General features: G+C 51.7%; 1 protein-coding gene and 2 long non-coding RNA genes across 12 annotated transcripts in view; 2 read left to right on the plus strand and 1 right to left on the minus strand.

The window, feature by feature from the left end:
• DLGAP2 (DLG associated protein 2) overlaps window positions 1-22,344 on the plus strand; it is a 693,430-nt gene that overhangs the window by 364,853 nt on the left and 306,233 nt on the right. For all 7 annotated transcript variants that reach the window (XM_038585891.1, XM_038585894.1, XM_038585892.1 and 4 more), the window contains one exon: window positions 7,208-7,240. In XM_038585891.1, coding sequence (XP_038441819.1) covers window positions 7,208-7,240 — 33 coding nt within the window. The remainder of the gene's footprint in view (window positions 1-7,207; window positions 7,241-22,344) is intronic.
• On the minus strand, window positions 6,175-12,058 carry LOC119867971. 2 transcript variants are annotated; one of them, XR_005385466.1, is made up of 3 exons: window positions 11,918-12,058; window positions 6,685-6,868; window positions 6,175-6,482 (listed from the first exon to the last, which is right to left on the minus strand). It is a non-coding gene; the product is annotated as an uncharacterized LOC119867971 (long non-coding RNA). The 2 variants fall into 2 exon arrangements; XR_005385467.1 differs by lacking the exon at window positions 11,918-12,058 and adding an exon at window positions 8,915-10,814.
• Window positions 11,362-22,344, plus strand: part of LOC111094361 — a 46,782-nt gene continuing 35,799 nt past the window's right edge. The window contains exons 1-3 of one of the 3 annotated variants that reach the window (XR_005385465.1): window positions 11,499-13,363; window positions 14,045-14,263; window positions 18,467-18,571. This is a non-coding gene — a long non-coding RNA (uncharacterized LOC111094361). The other 2 variants (XR_005385463.1, XR_005385464.1) reach the window with 2 other exon arrangements.

A 22,344-nucleotide genomic window follows, 5' to 3' on the forward strand; every position in this document is an offset into this window, starting at 1 on the left:
AAACAGGAAAGAAATGGATACACAGGCCACGTGCGGATGAATCTTGAAGGCATTAGGCTCAGGGAGCCACGTGTGGGTGTCAGGGTCCCCACCTGTGGAGTCGGGGAGCACAGGGTGGACCCCTGGTGACCCACGGGGACGGCCCATCAGGAGGCTGTGGTGTGCCAGGCCGGAGTGACCTCTCGGACGCCGGGAACACGGCGCTGAGTGTGAGGGAGAGCGGCTGAGTGTGGGTGGCAGGGGCTGAATATGGGGAAAGGCTGACGACACCAGGCTTCTCGGGCCCAGGCTGGGAGTGTCAGGGCTCCACTGGGGCTGCACATCGCCGCGTGGACGGGCCTAGGGGCCTGGGGAGGGGGACGTCTGTGTGGGCCGTGAGCAGGACCCAGGGGACTTACTGTCCAGGAGAGAGTTCTGTGGTGTGCTCTGAGCCGGGACAGGTCCTGGGAACCATGAGTTAGGCTTAGCACAGGCCGCCTTCCTGCCGTGCCTGGGACAAAGGCCCAGTGAACAGGGCCGCGGCGAGGATGGAGACTCCAAGGGCGCCTCACAGCTAGAATTCAGGGGTGCCACGGGTGCACTCCAGGAACAGCTTCATGCAGACAAATGGACGTCAGTGGCCGGCCCTGGCCATCAGCTGGCTGTGTGACAGCGGCCTCATCTCTGCAGGCTCGCCTCATCCTGGCTGCTTGAAAGGACTAATAATGCCACTTATTTACGTGGGTTGTCATGGGAGTTAGTAAGATTGGAATCAGGAACTTCATAGACCGTGCGGCTAGAATGGAGTGACCCATCGATCCATTCGCAGAGGAGCCCGTTTGCTTTAAGGCCGACTCCCAGTCCCAGCATCCCTCTGCCCGGCAGCGAGCTCACTTCTCAGTGAATAATACCAGGACCCCACTTTTCCTCAGAGACTCCGATCAATTATTTAACTTTCTTCCACTCACTCTGAAGCTAATAGGCTTCTCAGAGACCCTCCAGAGTCCAGCGTGACACCCAGGCATTCGACAGCCGGGAAGGGGGCGCGCCGAGAGGTGGATACACAGGCCACGCAGCTCCGGGGCAGCTGGAGGGCTTCTTGTCTGTGCATCTGCTGCTCCCACGGACATGGGCCGCCTGACGTTCCGCAGCGGCGTTTCCCCACTCTGGCCACAGCAGCAGTACCACTAGGAGCACGGGAGATGCTCAGGGAGCATGGCGGGAGAGAGCGCGGTGTCCCCGGAGACGGTTGAGCGCCGCACGTGGGCACGGATCGTGAAGCTGTGATTCTGCATGTCACCGTGGAACCTGCGTACATGCCCATGGCCAGCAAACCGTGGCTCTCATTCGTCCTTGGCCTTTGTTTCTGGTTCCCTGTGGCCCATTGCTTTATTAAAGCTGCTCATTTCTGGGCTTGCCTTCACATTTTCAAATCATATGTTAAATTCATGGGGATCCTGTTTACGTGCAGTTGTCTGACTGAGCGACTGGGGCTACACTCCCTCCATGACCTCCAGTGGGGCATGCATGTGTAGCCTGGTGCCTGACCACGCGTGGTGTGTCTTACGTCACTTCTCATGTTTCTCAAGTATTGAAGAAGCTACCCCCCCCAAAAAAAGAAGCTCCCCCAGCCATTTTTCTACCATGTTGCATAGCTTCTTCCCCAGACATTGGCGCTGACTCCTTTCCCGAAAGGGCTGTGCTCACGGACACAACTCCTGCTGGTCCTTCAGAGCCCGTCACTCCCGCTGCCCCTGCAGATCCCCAGCTCCCAGGCCGCACAGGCGTCTGGAATACGTGTCTCTTCCCTCCAGCACAGCTCGTACTGTACTGTAACCGGTTCCTCTCATTGGTGTCTGATTCTCATATCTATAGATTGATAAGCGGTGAGAATACCTATTAAATTGCTGACATCTGGTGATCGATCAGCATGGGCTAGGTTTGGGTAATAGGCATTTATAGGATTGTCCCGTTGAGTCCTGGAGCATCCCTAGGGGTGGAATCTGTCCTTCCCTCCTGTCCTGTTTCTTTTCAAACTGGAACGAAGGCAAACTCGGAAGATAGTAACAACAACAGCTAATATTTAGGGAGTTACTTTGTGCCAGAAATATTTTTTTTTCCTTTATACTTTAACTGCCTGAATTTTTAAAATTGTTTTTTTTCCATTTTTCAGGTGACTATTTTTTAATATGTATATTTTTATTGGAGTTCGATTTAAAATTTCATTTCCCAATTAAATGTCAGCCTCTGTTCACTGAGAGCTTCATTTCATTGCCCGTGACCCATATGCTCACTCCTGTTGCCACATCTCCCTAGAACGAAACTGATAGAAATCCACTGTTGGTCTTTCCAGGCTTTGCTCTGCATTTATAAGTGCACGGGGCCCATATACGACCAACGCACATCACGGAGGGTGATGCTAGGACACGACGGGCTCTCTGCAGAGTTACGGATTGAATAAGTATGAAAGGAGACGCTCTCAACATGGAACTGAGATCCAAGCAGTCTGCATTTTCCTCTTTCTCTGTTTCTGGATGTGTGAGACTTTTCCATCTTAGCATGTAAGCGTCCATAGCATCAAGGAATTGTGACTCTGTGAAGTCACTGGTCGGTCGAGAAGGCATCGGGTCACCTGAGCTGGTTAGTCTCGCATCAGCGCGTCATCCTGCACCTGTGAAATCCTAGCGTCTCGCTTCCCATCCTGTTCTGCGTGTGGGCGGCTGAGTGCTGGTGCCGGGATCATTGGAGAAGGTGACAGTTTTGCTCCTTGCTTGTTCGGGAAGTGCTGGTGGTGACAGTGGCACCCTGGTTCCACGGGGGCTGCAGGTCTGAACTGCTCCCTTCCTGCCATTCAGAGGGGGGCTTCCTAGGAGGGCAGATGCGGGCCGAGTGGTGTCCGCCGGGTGGTCCCGGCCCAGCTGGAGCGGCACAGAGGACTATGGGAGGAGCGGTAGATGTGCAGGGAGCCCAGCGGCCCTGCCGCTGCCCCCCGGGGCTCCCCTCCGCAAACCAGGGCCTGGGTCCCCACGCTGGCCGCACTGCCTCCTTCAGCAGCAGCCGCGGTGGCACCAGGCCCCCAGTGGGCGCCTCCCGGGATGGGAGAGAGCCGCTGCCCGTGCCCGCCGCGCCCGCGGGGCTGACAGCCGCCACCCTAGAAACACCTGCAGGTACGACACCTACAGACACACCGGGCGCGCCGCGGCTCCCCATTTCTTGGAAGAGTGACCGAGGGCACACTCCTCCTGCCCAGGGAAGAGCGGGAGGCGCTCAAGGTCGGTGCTTCGGCGCTGGGGAGTAAGCCCACGCGGGGGCTGCGTCCGGCTCAGGCATAGACCCTGTGCCCTTCAAATCGTCACAAGGATTTCTCCGTCTCGTGTCAATTAGCATAAATCAGTGTAGTATTCTCCTAATTGAAATGAGACTCGGCGCTAATGATGGTGGATCCGCCGGTATCAGCTTTGACTCCCTTGCACAGTGTGACTGTTGCTCTCGTGGCTGTTCCTCAGGGCGGACGGGCTGGCGTGGCTCGGAGGCCCCCTCTAACGCGGCGGCGGCGCAGCTCCGAGGGCTCGGCGGCCCCTGGTCGGTGCCCGGCCCGGTGCCTGCAGCCAGAGCCCAGCGGGAGGCCCCCACCCTGGGCAGCGGGGGACGGCGCGGCCTGGGGCTCAGCCCACGCTCGAGGGACGCCCTGTCCTCGCCCTGTCCTCCCGCCGCTCGGCCGAGGGTCAAGGCCGGGGGAGGGGCCCGGGGTGGGCAGAGTGTCGCCCGCCAGGCTGACCTGCTGCTGGGTGAACGCTGGCGTCTTCACTCGAGGTCACCCTTGCCCCCGACAGGCTGCTCCTCCTCCGGCCTCGGCTCTGGTGCCCGCAGGCTGCCATGCGGTCACCGTGCTCTGGAGTGTGGGCCCAGGGGCTGGGGTGTCTCGCTCTGATGCCAGTGAGGCCCCAGGGAAGGGAGCAGCCCTGCACCCACACCCCTGCACCCGGACTCTCACACCTGGGACCCCCACCCCCAGACCCCACACCCCCGGACCCCTGCACCCAAACCCTCACACCTGGACCCCTTACCCAGGACCCCCACACCTGGAACCCACCCCCGCAACCTCCACACCTGCGACCCCCGCACCCAGGACCCCTGTACCTGTGACCCCCAGGCCCAGACTCCCCTGCACCCGGACCCCCACACCTGGGACCCCTACACTGGGGCCCCCGCACCCAGGACCCCTACACCAAGACCCCCTGCGCCTGGGACCCCTGCACTGGGACCCTCTGCACCCAGACCTCCACAGCTGGTATCCCCGCACCCAGGACGTCGCCGCCAGAGCCTGCCCAGCCCTCCCAAAGTTTCCTCGACAGGGAACGATGCCTGGCACAGCTCTCTATGCACGTGAGTGAGGACAGCATGTCAGCAGGGCCCCAAGTACCGTTAGCAGGTCCAAGGGGACATGAAGGGGCTCGTGAGCATGGTGACACTGGGTCCTGACAGTCACCACACACGGGGCATGCTGGCAGTTCAACTAAGGGTCCACCGTCCACCGTGACACAGGATTGATTGAGGATCTTGCAGGAAATACTTTAAGGATGAGGCCTGGGTGGCATTTGTGAAAGACTTGGGCCCTGAAAGACGTCTCTGTGCCGTCGCCTGTCCCTGGGTCTCTGATCCACAGAAACTGAGTTCACTGAATGTGTCAGCTCCCGTGCCATCTGCGCTGTTGTGCAACCCCTGTGTTGACCTGGGTGATTCTGAGCACATCCACCCGTGATAAAGGTGCAGAGATGATGCAGATGTGCAGAGAGAGTCCTACATTTGTGGGTTGATTTTTGTGCAGATCCAGGTCAGTGCTTGCAATGAGTAGCTTCATCTGCTCCAGCAGCCCGGCGCTGGGTTCAGGTCCCCAGGAGGGGTGGGAGGGGTGGGCCGCGGCCTTGGCGGGGGGTGGGCTGACAGGTGAACCTGGTTCTCCTCAGTGTGTGGCTCTGAGGTTCCGCTGCTCGGACCCCAGGCTGCCCCCCACTCTAGGCCCCTTCCCTGGCTCCATGGTCTGCTGGGGGGGGGCCTGAACTGTCACCTCTCTCTGCCCCGTGGACACACATGCCTCCTGGGGGTCCCAGGGGGACTCCCGGTCTTGCTCTATCGTGTCACCATGAGGAGAGCTGGGGCTGGAGGACTTAGGGCTCTGTGCTGTTGTGTGTCCTCTGAGGTCCCTTAGTGCGGATGGCCTGGGGCCTCACGCACAATGGGGGCAGCAAGGGGTTTGCACTATTAGCTGCAGCGGGCGCGGCACCGTGTCCATAGTATGTCATAGAGAAGGTGGACGGAGCTGCACCTGCTGGATCCTGGAGCAGCATGAGGGGCCTGGCCTTGGGAATGGGAGTGAGGCTCCTGGACGTCACACTGCACCCAGGCGAGTGATGCTCATTTCCTGTGTCCTGTAGATCCCAGTGCCTATGTCCGGGCTGCTGTGTGTTCACTGCTCACCTCTGCACCAATCGCTGGCACGAGCTACGGTGGTGCAGGGTTGCAGCCTTGGTGCCTTGGTGCTGTGCCGGCGTGGCCCTGTCACCCACCCAAGCCTCCCTCCTGGACCACGGGGGTGAGCTGAGCTTCCTCGGCTGTCTGGGCGGGCGGGACAGGGAACAAGCCCCTGTGCACCTGCTCATGGTCCCTCCTTTGAAGACTCTGGCTCCCCACCTTCTGGACGCACCCCCTTTGCAATGTGGAGTAGTTCAGGCCTGCGCTCCGCTCTGTCGGGCGGAAGGTGGGTGTCCAGAGCAGACACGGCACCGTGACCCGGGTGACCTGGCCGTGGGGGGGGTACCTCCCCTGACTCAGACGGCTGTGCTTTCAGGACGTCAGAGCTCCCCATCCGGTGTGCATTAAAGGATGGTTGTGCCTTCCCTGAGGCGTCCATTGGCGCCCTGTCTCCCTCATCCCCTCCACCCCCCACCACACGTGCGCTTGCCGGGTGGGGACGAGCCTGGGCCCGCAGGCTCCCTCGCCTGTCCCCACCCAGCCCCTCCCGCTCCCGTGGTCGTCCCACGAACAGAAGACTAACTCATTCCCATTGTTCACCTCAGAGATCATCCTTGGGTCTTAATTTTATTTTTTTTAAATATTTTATTTATTTATTCATGAGAGACACAGACCGAGGCAGAGACACAGGCAGAGGGAGAAGCAGGCTCCTCCTCGCAGGGGGCCCGATGTGGGACTCGATCCCAGGACCTGGGGTCACGCCCTGGGCCGAAGGCAGGCGCTCAACCGCTGCGCCACCCAAGTGCCCCAAGGGTCTGAATTTTATATTAAAAAATGTCCCAGCTCCTGCTATGATCTTGAGTTCCTTCTCCGAACTGTCCATCTCGTGTCCTCCCAGCTCCCGGGGGCTGAGGCCACCAGCCCCTTCCTCCGGCCACGCCCGTCTGCCTGCGCCATGCTTGTCCCGAAATCCTCCTTGTCCTTGAGACCCCGTGCAGACGCTGTGCCCTCTGCAAGTCCTTTGCTGCCTCCTGGGGTTGGAATAGAAGGAGGCTGGCATCCTCAGGGCTGGGGCTGGCGCCCAAGGGCTGCTTGAATGCATTTGCCACCCCGCCCTCCCGTGCTCACATGGAGGGTGCCTGCATCCCTGCTTTAGGGCCACGGCGGGGGGTGGGTCACCTGCCTAGAGGACCCAGGGCCTCACTTCTTGCCCATAGTTGCACTTGTACTTACCGTATCGTACTCGCTGTCATAGTTTCCCGAGGAGACTGTGAGTGTCGTGACCCCCACACATCCTGGTCCGTTCATAGGGTCTGACGCTGATGGGCGGACCTGCACCCTGAGGACCATCGGTAGCTGGAGCTTAATGTGCGTCCTGTGGTTTTAATTCCGCCCTTTTGCTCGTGATTGTCGGTGCCTGAAAGCAAACATAAGAGTTGTGGTTAAAGCAAAGGCTTAGGTGTTAGGGGATGAAATCCATCATCTGTTTGTGCCGAGCGCATCCTGTGGGGCCCCACGTGGTCATGAGAATATGTTCATATGCGTGTGCCTGTGACGAAGAGGTGGGTGGTCTGCTAGTGAGGAAGGTGTGAAGGGGCGGCTACACTCGTGCCGTGCAGGGATGTTTGCCCAGGTGTGGGGTGGGCGTGGGCCACGTGCCGAGAGGGCCCCTCCCATGACTGGCGTGAGACCTGCAGCCGCGCACCCTGAGACCCCGAGACCCCTTAGTAACGGCCTCTCTCTCTTCTGTTTGCAGAATCGCAGTGCACCCTCTGCGGGGAGCCGGAAGGTGAGTGTGCTCGACCCCGTCCCCGCCTCCGCTGGCCATGGCGGGGGCACTGTGGTCGCGGACGGCCGTCGGCATGTCCGGCCCGCGTTCTCCACAGTGTTTGGTGGAAAGTGGGTAAAACCGGCGTGGGGTGCAGGGTGGCAGGGGGCGGTCATCCCTGAGCGGAAAGTGAATCACAGCCAAATTACACTTGCCTTTGGGGTTGCGGATTCACAGATTTTAATCAGGTTTCTCCACGTAATAAATGCTGGTGTTAGAAATACGTATTTCATGGCTTTAAATACATTAGCCCCAAGTGCTGATGAGCCTCACGTTAAACAAGACCTGGGAAAACCATTCCGTATTATTAATGAGCGAACCCGAGAGGCACAGCAGGAACTTGGTGGTAATCAGTGCCATTAAACAGTGCGTGATCTGTGTTACCGAAGATACTTTTATTTTTTATTTTTATTTTTTTCGAAGATACTTTTAAAACTAGAGCTCCTGACTCTGATTTACCTATGTTCGAAAGTAGTGAAGGCTGAAACCTTCCCAGTGTCACAAGAGGAAAGAATAAAAGAAATGCGGTTCGCACGCAGCCTCTGTTGGTGGGGGCCCTGGATGCATCAGAGCTGTGATGGTCGGGCTCAGCGCGGTGGCGTGTGGCCTCGCCACGGGGCGGGGGTGGCCGCCGGAGCCCTGGACCCCGGGGTGCCTGAATGTGCATGACTCGAGCACGTGCTCCGTGTCACACAAACATCGTCATATTCACTGCCGAGATTTCCCCCCACGAGATGAAAGAACAAAAGTGACCATCGGGTTCATGTAGAAATTCCATCAAACACCCTGTTTCTCCAGTCTTGTGGTTGAGACGTGCCTGAGTCCTCAAACGTCTTGCTCTGTGGGTGAAGGGTATCCGGTGCACTGCTGTGGCTGTGGCAAAGTGCACGGACTCAAATGGTCACTGTTGCATAAAACCCGAGACTCTGGACACCCGGTGTTTCCGGGGTCAAAGAAAAGCAGAGTTTTGGGGTGGGATGCTGCATGGAGGCCACCGAGAGCAGGTTTTGTGCGGTGGGCGGTGGCCTCTGAGCGGGAGGGGCCGAGGGTGCCCACAAGGGCCTCCAGCTTGAGTGGGTCCTGCAGGTACTTGGGAACTTCATTCGTTCTTGTCGTTATAACGTCAGTGTCTGTCCCGGGTGGGGAACGTGCGCATCAGGCCTTGGCTTCCTGTGTTGTCCTTGTGCGACACGCGCCTCCTGCTGAGGGTCCTCAGTGTGCTCCGAAGCCTGGACCCTCCCACCTCGAGGCCCACCCAGACCTCTCCAGGCCCCCCACCCCGCACGTTCCTGTCATGGGCCTCTGCTGTCTGCAGTCTGTGTGCCCTGCGTGGAGTCCGGTTCCCGCTCTCGGCTGCTTCCCGCTGTCCTACGGGGGCACATGCAGCTGGTGTGGTTGCAGGAGGGCGTGGGTTGAGTCAAGGGGGTGTTAGCTGGGGGGGTCCTCGCTCAGAGACAGGGGTTCATGCATTCCTGTGGGCACCCCGGGTCGCGGGACCCCTGCGGCTTGCCCCCACGCAAGGGCAGGGCTGCATCCTCCCCCCCGGGAGTGCCCCTGCCCCCACCCTGTCAGAGGTCAGAACCCTGGTCACGCACAGGACCCCTGTCTGCCCGTCCTGGTCCCCCAGTAGCCCACCTGGGTCTGCATCCAATCAGATCACCGATCACCGTGCACCAAAGGTGTAAAGTTGCCAGGGGCAGAGGGAGGAGATGTGCCCCTTCTCGCTCCGGGAGCCGCTCAAGATGTAGATATTTCAGACAGCCCCCCAACGCCCCCCCAGGAGGCCGTGAGGATCGGGGAGACGGCAGAGGTTGCATTTGTAGGGCTGCTGGACACACTGCCGCTCGTGCCTCGTCCACCTGGACCTCAGGCTCTGCGGCCGCTCCAGCGTTCCAGATACGCCAGTGCAGTTGCTCCAAATCAGAGAAAGGGAGAAAAGCTTGATGTCATGGTCTCAGCTGGGCTTTATTTTTCTGTAAAGCACCACCATGCATATTCATACATTTTTAAATCATTTAAGTGATTAGTCTACGTGAGAGCTGCCTGGGCACAGTGAGTGGAATCCGAAATCAGCTTTGTTGTTGGGTAATGTCTCTAGCAGCTTCTATCAGCTAATTCGTAAAGGCCGCCGCACAGAAAGGATCCGCACTGGAGGCTGGCGCACAGTGCGGAGTTGGATCCGGAGCCTTGTGCTCCTTCCATCCACAGGGTTAAGGCATCAACTCATTAAGCTTCTCTCTTTCTTGTCAGAAAGCTGTTAACAGTCTTTCTCCGCTAAACCAGTGAAGTGGGAAACACCTATTTGCATTTTAATGATTAGTTCTCTTGGAGGGAGCTGGTTCTTTGGATACAGATGGAATAATTAGCATTGTCTCAGATGATAATATCTGTCAAGCAGCGAGACTGGGAACAAAGTTTATGGGGTGCTGCAGACCTCAGGATGCCAGGCGTGAGCATCCCTGCGAAGGCGGGGCCTGTTTCACAGAGAACATTAGCTCGTAATTGTACATAAAACATAGATCGAGACCTCAGTACACAAATTCGCTTATCCTTTCTACCTTCCCTGGTTTCTTAACCTTGGGCGACTGTATTTTTGAGAGGAGAATGTTTTATGGAATGTTTTATGTGACTTACTGGTATCCCTCTTCCTACCGAGGCTGTACAGGCGGGTGACTCTGAGTTTGGGAGTAGGAGGGGCAGCAAGAGGGTAGAGCTGGTTACCCAACCAGACTCACCTACCTTTTGCAGGGATACACTCGCCAGAGTGTGTTGCGGAACTAGAGACCGATTATAAACAACAACAACAAAAAACAGTTTGGAGTCTACAGAGAGCAACCTCGTTATTGTGGTTTGCTACAGGCCAGAGAGGCAGACGACGGTCTCAGCTGCTTCGTGGAGTTCCTGGTCGCCGTGGCCGCGATCTGGCGAGATCACTTTGTCAGTTTACCTTGACACAGCTAGCATCTCCGAAGGTTCATATGCTGAACCCCATCAATCTAATATAGGAAAATAATTCAAGAGTATATGATCCTTTTCAAGCTTTATTGACAGATACGTGACAGCACTTACTTTTAACTAGACCACAGGGAATGTTATGGTAGAACCACAGACGTCGGTTCATGGATGTGCCTATTTGTGTACATTTTTAGGGTTCAATTTGCCCTCCTAGTAAATAGATTTCCTAATGTGGGAAGGCAGATGCCTAGAAGGGTTTAGGAAAACTTATCTGCGATCCCCTACAATGTAATAATGGTGTCTTAACATCTATGTTATTTAACCCAGTTAAAACTAAGGAATAAAATAAGCTATTATAATTTAAATTTGGAACAAATAAGTAATGCTACAAAAATATTAGGATGGAGTTTAGCACAGAGGATGTTTAGTAAGAGATGCCTTGAGATGTATGAGTTCAAAAGAAGTCGGCCACGTATGGAGGCATCAACGTATATTTAGAAGATGTATAGAAATTCTGGTTGCAAAGCAAAATTCAGGTTCAAAAAAAATCACAAAAAGTTTAAGATAAGAGACTTTCATTTTAAATCTGTTTTATTTTTGTTTTTTACTTTGATCATTTGAGGACACAAATTGCATACTGCTCTTAGAATTTTGGACAGAATCTTCTGTATCCCTACAAATAGAAGGAACCCAAGCTACCTTGTCTCTTCCTCACTCATGAGTAAGAAAAAGTGGGACATGTTTTTAAATACATACTGCGTTTAGTAGCATCATGTTCTCGATTTTTAAGTCAGGTATTTGAGATTTTCCCCCACAAATGACTCTAATCAATGTAAAACTTCGGTACTGTTTTTGCTCCTTCATTGGGTAGGTGTCATCCTGAAATGCTAAGATCTCTCACCACGCGGGAAGGACAAGAAGGCTGCTCCTTAGAGCCTGGGCATCATGGGTTGGGAAGAAGCATTTCGGCCCCACCTCTGCTCTTGCGGGAACGAGGGTGTCCACGCTTCACCTGCAGCTGCTGCCCCATCTCGTTTGGAGATCAGACCTCGTTAATTGTATGCTTTGGGTAAAAATGGTCTTTTCTGTTTGCTATTCTCGGAGGTTTGTGGTAGATAACCAGCATTTATTAAGTTCTCAACATGTGCCAGGCTCTCTAGAAAAAATTAGCGTTGCTTAGGAACTGAAGAATTCAACTGGCTTTTGAGAGAAAACAGAATTCTATTCCAGCCGATCTTCCTTCGGGGACCTCAGAATGGTTAGTGTTTTAGTACAAGTCAGAGAATATGACTTGCTGACGATACAGGAAGGAAACCCGTTGGTCTTAAAAGGTTAGGGTGGAGGGCCTCAGAAGGGTCCTTGCTGTGAGCTTGAGACACTGCCGGGTGACATGTCACGGTGGCCTTTGGTACCTACCTGAGCTTGAATGAAGGAGGTTCATTCTAGGCTCCCAGAGTTCAGGAGGACGTCTAACCCAGAGGATGGGCAAGACTCAAGGCCTCAATAGCCTCTGAGAAGTAAAACCCAGAAGGGGGCACAGGATGGGGTGGACGTGGGACACTCAGGCAGGTGTGGGATGCGGGGGCACCTGACATGGGAAGCGATGGGACCCCGCCCCTGGAGTGAAACCCAGAATCTCAACGTGTTTTCACCTGTATGAGAAAAAGACTAGAAGACACTGACCAAGGAAGTATAAAGGAAGCCTGTCACATATCCGGGGTCACGGGTAGAATATAAAGTGACCAGCAAGAAACACACACCCGGGTGTGGATGCCAGGTCTGATTTCCCTGCACCTGTGCATTGCAGGAGGACCAGGTGGTAAAATGAATGTGAAACTCGTTCCCAGATCTGCGAGGATGCTGTTGGAACCTGAGGGCCGAGGCACAGTCAACATCACAAATCATCTACAGAATCTTTGACCACATAGGACTCCGCCTTGCCTAAAAATAGACGATAAAAGATTATAACCCCTATAAAGACATTTTGAGGGAATGAAGACATGTGACAGGTGGATAAGCAACCCAGTGCTAGAACTGGTGGCTTGCACAGGGTGTTTAAAAGGACTAACTTGGTTTTTAAAAGGAAAAGAAGCCGTGATGAAATAGCGATCTAGTGCGACAGAAGGACAGATTGAAAACAAACAGCACGTCTGAGAACAAAAAAACGTCATTTAAATTCGTGACTGTGCCTGTTACGTAACAGATTAGATGTTACCAGACGGAGAATGAGCAAAGCAGAAAACAGATTTGAGGATATTTCCCAGAGTTTTGCGTAGAAGGCTACAGGGTGACCGGACATGAGAATGACGACATGTGGGAGACGGCCTGAGAAACCAAGCCCATGTCGGCGACAAACCAGGCCCCAAGGAGAACAGGACGGGCATTGCTTGGAAGGAGGGGCTGAGGGGCTTTTACGTGTGTTCCATCCATGTAAAGTGGAGTAAAAGACAGAGATGGGGGAAGGAAGAAAGCCTCAGATGACACGGCATGCAGGAGTTTTAGAGAAAGTCACTATTTAATGATAAAAGGAAGCTGAAGCAATCACCTACTGTAGAATAGGCTCCAAATGTGGAAAACTAAAGAATAAACAGAGGATTGCAAGGAGCTTCGGAGGGATCCCAAGTCCCAGGGGAGACCTGTGTGCATGGGGTCCCAGGGGAGCCAGTCACACCCAGTGAGAGCGGAGGAGCCTCGAGGAGCTGCTGGGGCCCAGGCATCCTGGGCGGGAGCACTGCTGACTGTCTGCCTAGGGGCTCGTGCCTCGTTCACGGGGTCGACTTGCTCTGACTTGCTCGCTCGGACCCGGTTCTCTCATGATGTGGGGCCTCCATGGCTCTTCAGCAGGTGCTCGCACAGACAGCCTGTGCTCTTGTTGGAAATGTTTGCAGAAACCTAGGACCCTTTTGGTTCCAGGATTGCACAGGTTCACTTGGACCATGTTCTCCTGGCGAGGAGGGCGTGAAGCGTGAAGCAGCTTCTGTGCTATCCCCATCCTGGGGTCCCCTGATGCTCAGAGAGCACCGGCTCCTCCCTCACATGCTGGCAGAGTTCCTACCACCCACCATGTGGATGCCGTGTCTGCGGTCTCCCATGCACGCAGCTTCCCTTCCCACCCCCATGTAGCTGCAGGTAACACGCTGCTGTGTCTGGGGCCCCATCTGAGAAGCAGGGCTCTGTGAGTGTGCTCTGGATGTGCAAGGAACTTCTGCAGTGTGATGGACAGAGGAAGGGGTAGTACATGCGGACCATGTGCACATGTGTGTTTGCACATGCATGTATATGTGTACATGACTGCATATGTGTGCATGTATCTCGTGTACACTCCTACACATGCATATGTGTGCATGTGTGTACATGTATGTGCACTCACGTGTCAGTACATGTGTGCATGCTTGTGTGTCTGTGTATCTGTGTGTCTATGCATGTGTGCATGCACGTGCATGTGTCTGTGACTGTGTACAATGGGTGTGCATGTGTATGCCTGTGTCTGTACATGTATGCATATGTTTGTGTGTGTGTCACATATTTATGTATGTATGTGTGTGTGTGTGTGTGTGTATGGGGAGGTTATACAGAGAAGGGCCCAGGGAGTGGCTTACATTTGCTATCTCGGCAGACATTAGGGTTCGCATGATGCGGGGAGAGGGGACGTACTATTTTTTATTAAAAGCAGAGAAGCCTAGGGACAGACTTGCAGGGTCAGCCCTAGCTCTGCCTGTGGGTGGGCCTGTGTCCCTCCCATCAGAGACCCTTGGTTGTGCCTTGACTTACACTCCTTCCATTTTCCTCCTCTGTGGATGCTGCTGGCAGGACGTGCCTCGGGCCTGCAGCAGAGCACCACGAACGGAGAGGCCGTGTCCTTCCTATCCTCGCATCTGGGGGCCCGACGAGCCCTGTACACCTCACAGGTGTGTGTTTTTGAGCCAAATGCATGAAACTGACCACTCGGATATCTGGTCTTTTCACTGACAAAGGCAGTTTTGTCAGCTACGCTTAGAATCAGAGGTGAAGCCCCATCCACTAAATATGGTAAGACAGACTGAGACTGGGGATGAGTTGTATGGACCATCTGGTGTCTGAGACTCGGTCACAATCATGCATTTATGTAGAATGATATAAAATGCACAAATGAACCCTAATTTGCACATTTCATTTTTTGGATTATTCAATATCTGAGATTGAGGCATTCAGCTGACACTGAAGCAATTTTACCTCATTAATGTGCTCAAGGAATAAATAAATGCTCTATTTTTCTGGTTGCTGAGCAATTTAAGTATCAGTTTTCAGATTTAGTAGGTTTAGGTAGAGTACCATCTATTCTCTTGTTGCTAAACCGATGCCTATTTGCTGTGTCTTGAAGCGTATTCGGGAGATGAAGGCACGTAGGGAATGTATGCGATTGAATGTAGAGGAAGAGTGAACTAGAGTTCCTGCTAGAATTCAAAACAAGCTCCTTTTCAGTGCTGAAGAAAGGGCTAAAGGGAGATTCTGCACGAAGACAGGGTCTGACATTCATCTTGCAGGAGCATGTTTCTGCTTTGAAAGCAAGAGTTTTGTTGTGAAATTTGAGTATCACCCATGCCATCTCGTGACACGGGCATGAAATCCCCAAGTGTGGTGTCCTTGGGTCGGCGCTGAGGGCCACGCATCCTAGAGGGAATCCTCCCTGCCTCCGGGAGCACCAGAAGATGGAGACGCTCGTGCTTCTATCTCTTGATGATAGAAGTGAAATTATCTCAGTGTATCGCTTCCATGCCTCGAAGTCTAGTCCCATCCTTTAGGCTAGCCTCTGGCCAGCGTGGTGGAGGTGCTTCGGGGAGGATCATTCTGCGCTGGTGGGTACCATGTCATTCCAGCCATGAGGAAGCATCTGGGCTCTGCGGCCTCCAGGCGGAGTGAGCGACGTGGCACAGTGAGTGCCCGGTGCCACCGCCTACGTAGACCTGCCCCTCCTGGGGTGACTCCGCAGAGCGCGGCCCTGCCATCAGCCTGAGTGTAGTCCTGTGAGGACTGTGAGGACCCTAGAGGAGGGAGCCAGGCCCCGGGGCAGCTGGCACCCCAAGCTTCAGGAGTCAGGGCTTGTGAGCAGTGTCCGCCTGTCCCTCCAGCTCTGCCCACTCCGGATTTCCTTCCTCCCAAAGGGCTGCTCTGGGGTGGGCATCCATCTGTCCACAGCACCTCCCAGAGGCAGGGACACGAGCCCCGGGTCAAGCCAGCAACCCCTCTCAGACACCGTCCAGTGTTCCCGTCCATATGTCTGATGGGGTGTGTGGTATTCTAGGTTTTTTTAAGTGGCTCACAGAAAGGAGACCACTTTCACCGAGACCCCTTGCAATGATTAGCGATATGTATTCATAATTTAGCTTTGCTCTCTGTTGCATCTCATTAGCAACGTAATGAATCACAAATGCTCAGGGTTTTGCAGCATCGACCTTTGTGGGACGGCTCTGAGGGGCATGTCCGACGTAGAGGTAGCATGCGGCCCCCTAGCCGGTCTTGTGATCAGAGGCCCGGTGCTGGCTGTGGGTCTTCAAGGGCCTGCAGGGATGGGGCACAGTGCTCTCGCAGGAGGACGGTCCTCTTGGAGGCGTGGGCAGGGGACTTACCATAAAAGCAGATTGGATCTAGGTCCCCTTTTTCTTTTTTCTTTTTCTGTTTTCTTTTTTAAGATTTTATTTATCCATCAGAGAACGAGAGCACGAGCAGGGGGAGGAGTAGGGAGCCTGATGCAGGACTCGATCCCAGGACCCTGAGATCCTGACCTGAGTCAGAGGTAGGCACTTCACCAACTGAGCCACCCAGGCACCCTAGGACCTGTTTTTCTTAAAAAAAAAAAAAAAAAAAAATTGAACAGATAGTTCTCTCTTCACAGGGTCGTAGATTCTACATATAGAAGATTCTTTCTGGGGCTAGGGAGAGTTTGCAACAAAGGTGCCAGCTGTGAATGTGCCGCATCTCCCTGTACATGCCCGTGGGTTCCTGTGACACAGGCCCCTCTGTGCCCCCCCAGACATGCCATCTTCCCCTCTGAGCTTGGCTCACAGCTGACCCTTAGACAAAGCTTTCCCCTGTGGAGCAGAGGTGGTTTTACTGTCTAAAATCACGTGGGCCTTGTTTCAGCAAGACGGGAGACGGGGCTGCCACATGGCGCAGGGCAGGGACCAGGCCCCTCATGTGCTCACCTCAGTGACTCCAGGCCGGAGAAGCCAGACATGTTGGAACATTACCCCTCAGAGGCTGGAAACGGACAGGGCGGTGGACACACGTGCAGCCACTTCACCGCACACACGTGATTATCAAGCGTCACAACCTCAGTGACTAATAGGATACAGAACCACTGGTTTTGCTTTAGAAAATAGTTTTGAAATACATGTTGACTCCTGCCTTATATACCAGCTCACTGAGTTTCTGGGGAAAAATCAAAGCTCTGGGTCTGGCAGGAAGGAACTGGGGCCAGGAGTTAGGAGCCCGTATCCCAGCGTTTATGATTAGAAGTGTGGGCTTTCGCGGGAACCGAACCCTGTGCGCTGTCGTTCTCATCCTCAAACTTCCTCCGCCTTAGAACTGTGTGTACGCCGGCACAGTGGCGGCTTTGCTTTAAGAGGCTGGGTTTGGTTTTCTGGATGTTCTGCATATGCGTACATGGTTTCCGTGTCATTGTGCATCACTGCCCTGCTATTTAGTGAAACTCCATGTTATATTATTAGACGTGTGGTGAAGAAGGCAGATGGGAACTAATTTTTCAAGATTGTAATGAGGCATGACCCAATTCCCATTGCTCAGATTCACATTCCTCCCTCACATCTTCATGGGTCCATGGTAGTTAATTTTGGCAGGTTAACTATTAATGGAGTAAGTAGCAGTAAGTTATCAATTAAATGAACTGGTGATAAATGTACAAATGAAAATGGGTGCAAAGGTTAAAAAAGACCATAAATAAACAATACAAAATCAGAACTCAAGGGCTCTCTCTCTTTAGGACCTGTAGGCCTTGAACAAATCAGTGTAACCTCAGTAAATCTAAAGTTCTCATCTATGAAATGGGTAAAATAGTGCCCTCATTTTGAGGCAATTTTGAAAATTGTGATGTTTCACATAGTGCCTAGTGCATAGTAGGGACTCAGGCATGTGTTTTATCTGGCCGCTCCTCTGTCGGTTGTTAATCACCTATCTCTGTTTTCTTCAGCATCTGTCAGGCGTTATTCTAGATGTCAGGGACGTGCAGGACTGCGCATCTAAAGAGAACCCGAGAATTAACAGTTGTGAGAAATACCTATAAAGCAAACCAGTAGTTGTATTTAGCAAAGATGACGATCACTGTTGTTTTATAAAGTATGGTTTCATGTGCAATAGAACCTGGCATGTGAAAGATCACTAGATGGGGCTTCTTTGACTCATAAGGGGAAGAGACCCCCTGGGGTAAGACAGAGTCATAGGGAATTGTATTGAGTAGAAACTTCCCAGATTTGTCATCCCAGTTCCATTAAAGATTAGAGAGAAAAGCAGAGATTAGAGGTCCACTCTACACGTAGGTGGACCTCATATCAGCCCTTGCAACGTGGCCATCACGAGTGTTTGAGATGGGGGAGGTCGAAGGTGGGAGACAGTGGACGAAGAATGACAGGGTCATGGTTTGCTTAGAAAAAGTGCTCAGTGACCCCGAGTAACATATCCTTGTGGGACTGATTCTCTGGAATTCTCGGGAATATAATTAAGAGCCACACTAGGAGTAACACACGAAGCCCACGTGGAGGGCTGTGCCAGAGCTCTGCTCCAGATTCCACACTCCACTGGGAAGTCCTGTTGGCTGATGTACAGAAAGCTGACCTAGCACAGCTCTTCTAATGGGCATGCCACTGATCGCTCTTGAGTAATAAAATTAGAATCTTGTTTCTAGTTTCTGTTTTCTCGAATTCTAAGATAGTTACTTAAGTATTGTGAAGTGGACCTAGGACAGTTAACGTGACGACAGACATTATGGGAAGACCCTATTCGAGGTAAAATGTAAGACAGCTTGAATTCGAGTTGATATCTCTGCAGTCAGCGTTGGTTTTCAGGTTTTGGCCGTTGAAGCACTAAGTCACATAGGTCAACACGGAGAGCGTCTGACGTGTGAGGGTAGAGAGCAAGGTGTGGAGAGTTTTCAGACCAGTGACATCTCATGGAGAAAGTAGGCATACACATCATATAAATCCCATAACATTTTTTAACTTTGTTTTTTGGAAATGTCAGGAAGAAGCAAATAATTTCACCTGTGGGAGGGAATAATCGAATGTCAAGCATTGCATATGGGAAAAGCATCCGGAACTGAGGAGAGGACAAGGCTCAGGAACCATGGTATGGAGGTTTGGGTGGGTCTCTAGAACTCGGGTCAGGGGTAACTTTTCATGTCATCCTGCAGATTTTTTCCTACCTCTCTGTAAGACAGACGAGGAGCCATTGGTCTGTGATAAGCCCACAACTACGTGTAGAACTTGGAAGTGTCTGTATATGCTTTACAGGCAAAAGGATACATCATTTTCATCAATTTCTCATGGACATTTAGGGACACAAAAAGGTACAAAGATCAGCTCTCATGCTGTTCCCAGGGGAACCTGGAAGCAAACAGTCATAGTTTATTAATATTTCAACACTGTGGGTCCATCTCTGCCTTAGATCTCTGACAAAATCCACCTGGTCACTGGGACATGATCTTGGTTCCCGTCCTGAATTCTTACTTAGGGCCAATGCGTATGACAGGAATCAGTAGATACAAGCTCTGAACAGCTGCCCAGGGCCACATGTGGAAGGGACTTTCTGTTGATCTGGATGGTACGGTTGGGTGAGTTTAGAGACAGGCCTTCACCCCACCAGCAACTACTGACCCCCGGCATGGGCTAACAGGGCGCCAACGAGAGGCTCCTTGGAGTGTGCTGCCAGGAGGCTTCACGGGCACCATCCTGCCAGGTGCTCGCTGGGGCGCCTGAGGCACAGATCAGGGCTCCCCCACCACACACGGTGCCACATCTTGTCCAGGGTGCTCGCCCATGTTGCTTTTCTCTAGCCTTATGACTCTAAGTGTAACTGTACCACGAGGGAGGTTTATACCCGAGATGGATGCTCGGCAGCTTCCAGCCATGGCCGGTCGTGGATGGCGGTGGGGCAGGAATGGGTGATGTCCTCGTCTAGGGGGTGTGCCGCAGCTCTGTCATCCTTTCTGGAAGGCGTGCTAGCTCTATACAGTTCCCAAGTTTGCTGCATAAACACATTGGTCTGAATTTAAATTTAATCCCAATTCTGCAGCCAGGGTGAAGGCTTCCACTTAGAAGCTGCTTTTAATGAACAGGGACAGATACCGTGTGTGAAATTAAGATAAACTTGAGGAATCCCCCATGAGCGAGATGGGATTCTGTTCAAAGGCTGGAGTGACATTGATATAATCCCAAGTGGGATGCTGTAGGTGAATTGTCCTGAGTTAATGTGTTTGCGTGAGGCCAAGAGGCTGCTCGGACTCTGCATGGCTGGGTCTGTACTTATCAATACGTCTGACATTGAAATCCGCTCTGAACCAGGCCATTCAGTAACTGCTTTTCACACATGCGAGTGCCATCAATCCAAGTAATAGCTTCGTGATCGAATCATCCATGATGCTGTGGCGTCTCGACACAGTAGCCCTGTTTATCACATCTCAATCCGCGTTACTCAGATTTTTTTTACGTGTATGGAGAATGCCTTTTTAATTTATATTTTAATTTATGTAGCAGACGAGATTAAAAGTGAACTGTTCTTTCCCCACACGTGAGTGTCCTCGAGTGAATAGACTCACAAACACAAGCACACATGCACAGTCGTGAACATGAAACATAAGAAGTCATAAGAGCATCAATTTCATAAGAATGGAATTATATCTCCTTGTCAGATATTTATGGAGTCACGAAGCCAAAAAGATGACGCAAAACCTGGGCTGATAATAAGTTCATAAGGATAGGGCCAAAGTACATGCCTGACGTTCTGGGGCTCCTGGGACTTTGTCCTCAATCCAAAAAAGGGAAGAACTTAGGAAATTCCACGTAAAACAAGGATTTTTGGAGAACTCTAAAGGACTAAAATAAGACACACTTTTCATTAAAAAAAAAAATCAACATTACTCTTTAGAAACATTTATCATTTTAGATTTGTCCTATATAGATGCCATTTTTAAAATTTTTCTGATCATTTTATTTTGGCCTTATTACAAAAGAGAACAATAAAATGTTGCCAAGGGGAAATGAGCACAGAAATCCTCCATCACCTGACCATCCCCAGGACGCAGGGTGGAGCCCTGGCTCTAGAGGCCAGCCTGTGCACAGACTTCTTACTTCGAAACCCTGATCAACACCTGTCCACCATAGTGGCTCTTGAAGTGTTACAATCGCTTTCTGACAGCTTCTCAAAAAGAATCATGCAACTACTTTTCATCCCCAAAACACTAAGAGGAGTGATACTATGGCATTGGGGTTTGGGGCTGACACATCAGCTCACCTGGAGCAGGGACGGGCCCCTTGGTGGCTCGCAGAACAAATCTGACCCACATACCGCATCTCCACGAGCCCAAGGAGTTTGCTTTGGGGCGTCCCGAGAAGGGGGCTCCTGAGGTCCCATCACCATGAGTTTTCACTTTGCCGTGTACGTTGTTGACACGTGTGTTTCTGAGACTCTGCCCTGCACCTGTTTCTCTGGCTGTGATGCAAGTGAAGGGAAGGAGCCCAAAGGTTGTGTTTCCGCTGCTTGGCCCTCCGCCTGTGTGCCAGCTGCTGAGGAGGTGTGCCCTCACCTCACAGCCTCCAACAAACACCACCACTTATATTTTATGCCACAATTTTGTTGCTTTAACTGTAGTATTTATGACAAACATAAACTTGTTTGGATTCTTTAACTGATACATTTTTCTATCAGCAAAAATTATTTGTGTACCTTGGAAGGAGACATTATAATTTATCTCATTAAAATGAATAAAATTAAGCTTTCATTTTATGGCTTTCCACTTTATAGCAGGGTTTTCAGGAATGTCCTCGGCAAAGAATAGAGGTGTCTGTTTATTGAATCATACCACACATCCTTCATTATTATCTGCATTTTTGCTTGGCTATGAATTGTGTACTCTATTCCAAAACATTAAATATGCTTCTAAATATCATTTTTAGTGGTTATGTATTATTCCATTGTGTTTGTCCATTGTGATTTATTGGATTAATCCCCTTTTAATGGAAATTTAAGCTGTTTCTAATCTTTTTACTAATATAAATTATACCTTTATGAATATTTTCATAGCTTTATCTATATGCTCATTCATGGTTATTTCCTTAGGGCAAATTCTAGAAATCATAGAAATACAATTGTTAATTCAAAATGTGGTTGCTTTCTTAATGAATTTTTGGGACCCAGGAGTGATTTATAGCATATGCTCCCTTTCCATCCTGAAGGGGAAGACACATCTGGGCATATACAGCCACTCTGCCAAATGTTTAGCAGCTCTATTTATTATTATTATTATTATTATTAATATTTCACAGATACCTAGACAACCTGTTTTCACTAGATTTTATACAAAGTACTAGGGATACAGAAAGTAATAGAGCAGGGAAATTTTGTAGGGAGAAATCCATATATCAAGACACATAAAATAAGTATATACTGTCATAGAATTTTAGTGTTCAAAGGGAATGGCTAGTTTTATCAGGAAGTAGTAGGTAGATTATAAAATATGATTATGAGAGAGATGAATCTTGAACTTAGTGGTAAAGTGTATCCAAGTGTTGTCCGGGCAGATAAATAGTGTGGGGGCCTTCCAGGCAGGGAGCAGCTGTGACAAAACCCAGGAGCAGGAACCAGCAGAGTTAACTCATGGGGGTTACATCAGATCAGTGGCGAGGGTCAGTTTGCTCCCAACCCCTGTTCCCTGCCTCAAATTCACTTAAGGTGAGCATCTCCCCAACCTGTCAGGGAAAAGAATATAGAAGCAAAGTCAAACAGAGATGTCTTGTGGATTGTAAAACCTTGTGCTGGAAAAATTCTCTTGAGTCTCAGTTAATTTAATGTGGTTCTGGACTGGATGTTAGGAGGTTGGCACAACTGGGAACTCATCGAACTAC

The sequence above is a fragment of the Canis lupus genome, chromosome 37 (genome assembly GCF_011100685.1).
Source record: "Canis lupus familiaris isolate Mischka breed German Shepherd chromosome 37, alternate assembly UU_Cfam_GSD_1.0, whole genome shotgun sequence".
NCBI classification, from domain to species: domain Eukaryota; kingdom Metazoa; phylum Chordata; class Mammalia; order Carnivora; family Canidae; genus Canis; species Canis lupus.